This window comes from Nanorana parkeri, unplaced genomic scaffold (assembly GCF_000935625.1).
Source record: "Nanorana parkeri isolate BGI_ZX_2015 unplaced genomic scaffold, ASM93562v1 scaffold2157, whole genome shotgun sequence".
NCBI classification, from domain to species: domain Eukaryota; kingdom Metazoa; phylum Chordata; class Amphibia; order Anura; family Dicroglossidae; genus Nanorana; species Nanorana parkeri.
Window position 1 is genome coordinate 151,718 of NW_017308425.1, and position 7,014 is coordinate 158,731.

The window sequence follows — 7,014 nt, forward strand, 5'->3', positions numbered from 1 at the left end:
TAATCCCTTTTAAAGGTCACTGAACAACCTCGAGCCGGCCCTTGAAGCCATTCCGAGCCTTAATGTGCACAAATCCTAGTGGTTTTCTGTCTGTAAGCGCAGCAAATCCTCCAACTGTAATTTTAGTCCACCCTCCCACACCTTAATCATTCTTCGTTTCTCAAGGTCTCAGCTGCTATGTCATGGTTCTCTGAATGGAAAAGTACTACTGAGTTTTAAAGTGTATGTACAGCCAACTCTGTTTTTTGGGCAGAAGTTACATTGTGGATATTTCCCTTCTCTTCTGTCCTGGAGCTGCAAGAGAAAATATATCTAAGGGATGCTGATTGGACTCTTGCATCCCGTTATGGTTACTAGGCATGAGTTCAGGTTTGGGCCGAAACCAGGAGGCTGCAAGTGTGGAATTTCCTACCTACAGCTCGACGTAAGCAAAGGGGAAGGATGGCGACATCATTGACCTTTTTTTAATATGGCTTCATGCCTAGATTTGGTATTTACCAACTATGGCCATATAAGCTAAGTGGCATCAGCACAAGCATCCCGAGTTCAGTCCAAACTTGAGCTTTCATGCTTTTTTGGCTTGGATGCACATTAAAGAGGAACATCGCCCCGATCCTGAAAAATAAAGTGAATACATGCAAATTTTAAAAACCACCTTTCTAAAGTGCCTCTTCTGTCCCTCACAGCCATCTTCATGAAGGGGCACCTGCCTTCTGTTCTAAATGCTTTCTTGTTGCCTTGTCTTCGTAGTGCATGGGCACCCAGCTTAAATTTAAAGCTTCTGTCTGTCTTGTCGAGGCCAGAATGGCACCTCTTCATCGAAGGTCTAGTTGTAGAAAGTTACAGATACAGATCTCTGCAAATATTTCCCCATTACCTTGGAGGGGAGAAACTGGTACATAAATGAAGCCAGCTACATTATGATTCTGGGCATTGTTTATTTGTCAGCATTGTTCTTGTGTCTTCAGGGAGAATGGTGTACCTAAAATGACAGACCCCCCCCACCCACCCACTACACCAAATACTCAAATGGTAGAAAAGCCTCTGTCATTGGCCTTTTTCTGGTTTTGAAAGATCCGGCGTACAAAGTGGAACTGTATTGAAGCTAAATGCTTGTTTCTTCATATACTCAGTGCTGTTTTTATTGTCTTTTTCAGAATGATGTGAAAACTGCTTCTCCTGAAGACCTCGATGGCTCTGGGGATGATGAGGATTTTTCAGGCTCAGGTATGGAAAGTAAGCTATCCTCTGTGGCCTGTAACCGTGTCTGTGTTCTTTGGTCCTCTTAATAGAATCTATGGTGCATTTTAAGTGCAACTTGCTGACTAATGTGGCACTGTAAAGCAGGACAATGAAGACTTCTAAATTTACTGTCCAACTAATTTTGTAGCGCAGTGGTGGCCAGCTAGATACTGTGACCTCCCTAACTCACTGCTCATTATGTTTATAAGTAATGGTGCAGAAGCCCATTAGACTGGACACATGGCTGGAGATCATGACTTTTTCGGCCCCTTAAATTGCTACTTTTGTATTTAAAAAGCCTGAGGGAAAACACATTAAATAAGGGGGTGGCTAACAAAAAAGTAATACATGTGAATGAGAAACACCCTAATTTGACAGAAGCAAATCTATTGAATGGTTTTCCTTAACAGGCTCAAGTTTTGGCACCGCATGTAATATGGTAGGATGATCAGTCCTGCCCATGCAGTTTGTGGTAGAGTGAGACAGTTCTCCATGTTTTGTGGTGCTGCACTAGGTGTAAATGCATTAGAAAAGATACATCTGTTTTGTAACCATTTCATGAATACATTTTCCTAATTTTTTAGGTTTCTCGGTAGAAGATGATTCCGAAGACGGGGATGTCTTATCAACACCGGCCGCCCCTCTGGTCACCACAGTTACACAGTTGTCTACAGCCCCGAAGCTGGATGTTGCTATTGAAGAGAAAATTGAAGAAAATACTACACAACACACTCCAACTACCAAGCCACATGATCCCGTTGAGGATGTTTTTGCTTTCCATCCTGTTGGGAAAGAACCATTTGTGGAGAAAGGTACAACTATTGAACCTACGAGCCACCAGACATCTGTTGTAGAATCAGATACTGATGTAAAGAAACACCATCACCACCACCACCACCACCATCATCATCATACAATCAGGCCGGTTACATCCACTCCTGCCAAGTTTGATGTAATTGAGGAGACAACTGCTAGTCCTGTTGTAATTGAGGAGACAACTGCTAGTCCTGTTGTAATTGAGGAGACAACTGCTAGTCCTGTTGTAATTGAGGAGACAACTGCTAGTCCTGTTGTAATTGAGGAGACAACTGCTAGTCCTGTTGTAATTGAGGAGACAACTGCTAGTCCTGCTGAAGTTGAAAAGCTTTTTGTCACCCCTGAAGAAACTACCACAAGTACACCAGTTGAGGGTGACGTGGATGATCTAGTAGAAGTGATGCCAACACCTGAAGATTCAGGTGTCCAACATGTTGACCATCCAGAAACAACCTCTGGCTTAACTAGTACTTCATCTACACATGAAGAGACAACTGTAGATCTGGCAGATATTGCTGAAATTCCAGTCTTTGTAGACTCTGAGGAAAAGACTACGGTGGCAGATGAAGCTCATACTCATAAACCTCACCATCACCACCATCATAATCACACTACTACAGCTACTACTGCGGTCCCATTGGATTGGTTTGATGTTATTGAAACAGAAAAGCCAGATTATCCTGAGCCTGAAGATCAGGACCATCAAGGAGAAGCTACCACAACACCACCTAGTGAAGATAAGCATAATGACCATAAACATCACCACAAACACCACCATCATCATACAACTACACCAGAAGCCACCCAATCAACTGTCTCTGAGCAGCCTATAGTTCATACCCACGAACCAAAGGGTAGAAGGATCAACGTACCACCTGCAGAAAGCACAACTGAGATTTCAGTCATATCTGAAGAGGACGAACCTGTTGGCTCAACTGTGCAATATGTCCACCCTGTTAGCCCGACACAAGATGACGATGGCACTGATTCTTCAGAGGATGAATCGGGAGATGGATCAGTGGAAACCGATGTGAGTCTTGGGATTTTGTGTTTGAAGAAAGCTCTAACTTTTTTTTTTATGTTCTATGACACTGATCATATTAGAGAAATTATATATTGGATCATTCTAAAGTGAATATAAAAAAAAAAGACCCTCCAGTTGATAACCAAGGATTTAGACCGTGTAATTGAATCCTTGTTAATAGGTTTTTGTTATTTCTGCAGGACATTTTTTTTGAAGCCACAGTTCCACTTGATAAAAGTGACAGAATGGCCCCCGATGGCAGTTCAGGCGCCTCACATGGAATCATGGAAAGGAAGGAGCTTCTAGCAGGTAAGTGGAGAAAGTGTTGGCGGCATGCATGCAATACGCATAGCAATGGTCATATAATGCATCAAGAACTATTGTGCAACCCTTAACACCCCCCCCCATCTTTTTCTTATAGCACAAGTGAGCCTTCAGCTCCTAATACCTCAGCCTAATGCATTACTTTTCATTCCAGGTATCATTGCCGGAGGTATAGCAGGATTGGTGTTTGCTGCGTCCTTGGTGGCATTCGTGCTCTACAGGATGAAGAAGAAAGATGAAGGAAGCTACTCCTTGGAGGAGCCAAAACAATCAAACGGGGGATACCAGAAACCACGGGAACAGAGGGAGTTCTATGCATAGACGTCCATTGCTAAAGCCTTTTCACTTCAACTGCCCCAACGGCCTTGTCTACTTCCTTGATCTGCACCCACAGCTTTTCCTCTGGCCTTTGTACGGTACAGACTCCAATAGACATTTTATTAAAGCCAAAAGGTCCTAAAAAGTGGCTTCTGTACAACACCATGTGAATCCACCACAAGATAAAGGCCGTTTTCTGACCTGCTGCGCTCAAAAGACTGACTTGGACTGAGGTGAAAGGTTTCGACTTCAGATGCACCGAAGACAGACGAGTACAAATGCGTCCAACATTCTCTTTACCAAGAACTTGGCATCGGCGTTCGTTCGCTCTGCCACAACCAAATCGACTTTCAGACAGATTCCCCTGCCGCTATTTTATTTTTAAGCTAAAACGGTTATTCTGTTTTTAGTTTTGACCCCATAACAGCACTTACATTGTAAGCTTTTCTTTTATGAAACACTGGGCTGACTTGTCTGTAGCAACCAGATTGCAGCAGCCATTTTTGTATCTTGCACTGTATGGGCAACAGTTGCAATCTGATTGGCTATAAGCAGCACAAGCTCCTCCCATCCCACCAGTGATAAGTCAGACCAATTAAAACAAAGGTTCACATTTCCAATGACCCATATCTTGTGTAACAATGTGGCACTGTGCTCAGTGTCCATTCAATGCACCCATATCCAATCTTCAGGCTGTGCCAAGGGGTGTTTGTTAAAATTCATGCTGAAGCTTTAAACTGCCACACATTTATTCCTGGCTTTACACAGACTTGTGCACACTCAGTGGACTATTCAAGCAATAAGTTTTCCAATGTGCACCTTTTTTATTTTTATTTTCTCAACTGTTTAATCTATTGCACTACCCTGTCAACAGGTCCAAGTTCTTTTTGTTTTTATTTTTTAAATGTCTTGCTTTTAACAGATTTTGCTTGCTATAAACGCTGTGCAGGATTGTGATTTTTAGGTCGACACTTCCATCATTTTTTTTGTTTTTCTGTATTGAGTGCAGTGCCAACCTTTTTTGTATATTTTCTTCATGCCACGTGTATATTTGTGATGTAAAATTGGTACGACATGAGGGAAAGTGTAAGCGTGGGTTAGAGGGGTTTTTTTTTTTTTTTATACTAGCCAGTTTGTCCTGACCTGCTATCCTTCCTTTTTTTTATTTTTTTTTAGATGGTATTTATGCATGGAGAGGAGTTTGTGTCTAAAAAAAAAAATAATAATAATAAATTTATACATTGAAATGACATTTCAATATGACATTCCACTGTCTTGCATCTCCTAAAGGATTCCAACACAAATATCCCCATGCCTAACTTGCCATCTCTGGGATCTCAGTGAGACCCCTTTAGAAAGCTGGGGATTGAGGCACGAGTATGCGTTACACAAGTTGTATGTAGGGGATCTTACACATTTGGAGTTTTTGGTCATTACCGATTTAATTACTATTCCGTGCTACTTGTGTATCTCACTCCATAGGGACAGTTTGTTGGCAATGACCAAGGTTTTATTTTCTACTTTTTATTTCCTGTTGAGAAGATTAGCGACCAGCTTGTCAGGCTACTATAGGATTTTGCTATCTGCATTGTTACTCCCGGAATGTGTGCCGCATCGTACTTTTTCCTCACAAAGCGTTACGGCCCACCACGCAGTTGTAAATGGACAGCACAGTGCTTCGAAGTGGCTGTGTAGGTATACATTAGAAGGTTTACAGCAGGGCCCAAAGCGTGTTTTACTGGCTGATGTCATTTTTACCATTCCGGCTCTCTACACCAGCTTTACACTGGGAGTACATCATGTTACGTACATTGACATCAGAAATCCAACACCTGTCAATGCATTGCGCAGGTGTAAACTAGCACCATTTAAAGTATCTAACCTGTGGCATGCATTGATGTGTGCTGCAACACAAGTGTGAGTGGACTCTTAAGGTATGACACTTCTCCTACGGTTGGTCCTTTTTGAGGTGTGTAGATGGTCCTTTCAGGAAGGTGTGTATTGAATACCAGGCACTGTTTGGGGGCATCCTGGATGGACTTGAATAAGCCCCATTGATAACTCCCCCTCCCATGGTTTTAATGTAATCCTTCAGCAGACCGCTTTTACTCTGCTGGATGTTTTATATCTGTAAATAGGTTTAAAATGTTTTCGACTAGGATTGTTTTAATTCTTGCCTTATCCCTGATCGGACTTTTTGTATTCAGACGGTGGGACATAGAGTGGCTTCACCCACAACGAGCTGCTCTTACTCCCGAGTCCTCTGAATACAAGGGGCCATTTCATTAAAAAGGGCTTGTTGACTCAGGGACCGAAGGTGAGGAACCAGCAATAAAACGGTTAACTTGTAAACTGTGTAAATTGTATTTTTCAGTTAAAGTTTGATCTTTTTGTGCCTTTACAACTTTGCTACGACTTTATGCAACACACAGTTTTTGTCTTTTTTGTTCTTTCAGGATTGTAGCAATCTTTATGCTGACAAAATGTCAAGCAATGTGTTGTAAGGGTTTAATGTAATAAAAATGTAACTTGGAAAATTTGAATTGTCTTTTGTGTCTGAATTGAATGGTAAAGCTCAACTAAATGGACAAAAAGAAATTATATATAATTTAAAAAAAATATATCTATATATATTTCTCTCTCTCAACTGCTGCAGTTTCTTACATTTGCCAGTCTCTACCCCACCCCTGGACTGGCCACACTGTACCTGTACTATTTGCATTAAAAATAAACATACATTATTGGATTACAAAATACAGAGCTGCATCATGCAGTCCCACTGGCTTCAATACGGTCCAAGTCCATGCTCTGCAGAAGGGCTAGAAAATGGCTCCCGGTTTCTTTTGTGAGTAGGTTCCTTTTTTAAAGGGCATTTATCATGTTCAACATCGGATCGTGGATGTTCCCAACCACTGCCCAAACCCCTCCCCCATCCCATCCTTGCTTCACTAAGCTGGGAGTTGATGGAATGCTTTCTTTGGGTCAGCGACTCGCTAGTTATTTAAAAAACCGCTGGGCTTCCTTTTCAATTACACCTTCTCCCACAGCAATTATGCTGCTCTACCACTGCGTATCAGTAAGACTTCACAGGAGGTCCAAAGTGCCATGTACGTAGATATGTGGTGTTCAGACTCACCGTGGGCCTTGTTTTTTCGTTTGACCTATGGTCAGTTTGAGGTCTGAACATAAAGTAGTGCAAGGCTAAAAGACATGTGACCAGGCTATAGAGATTAAACTATTTTATATTTCAGAACAAGCCGTAAATCTTTAACATAGGCCCTCACCTGAGG

The 7,014-nt window shown here is 41.9% G+C and overlaps 1 protein-coding gene across 1 annotated transcript; it reads left to right on the forward strand.

Annotated features, from left to right (window-relative positions):
- The first annotated feature begins 1,229 nt into the window (after positions 1-1,229).
- LOC108800902 (protein eyes shut-like) lies at positions 1,230-3,968 on the forward strand. The gene is made up of 4 exons (XM_018572883.1): positions 1,230-1,236; positions 1,827-3,088; positions 3,283-3,391; positions 3,561-3,968. Exons 1-4 carry the CDS (start codon positions 1,230-1,232, stop codon positions 3,725-3,727), a joined length of 1,545 nt encoding a protein of 514 aa, XP_018428385.1. The 3' UTR covers positions 3,728-3,968.
- The last annotated feature ends 3,046 nt before the right edge of the window (positions 3,969-7,014 follow it).

What these genes read in the sequence shown, in the direction of transcription:
- LOC108800902 (XM_018572883.1), top strand. An exon ending in ATGGATCAGTGGAAACCGAT is followed by an intron (nt 3,089 to 3,282) that starts GTGAGTCTTGGG and finishes TTATTTCTGCAG; the next exon opens with GACATTTTTTTTGAAGCCAC. An exon ending in AAGGAAGGAGCTTCTAGCAG is followed by an intron (nt 3,392 to 3,560) that starts GTAAGTGGAGAA and finishes TTTTCATTCCAG; the next exon opens with GTATCATTGCCGGAGGTATA.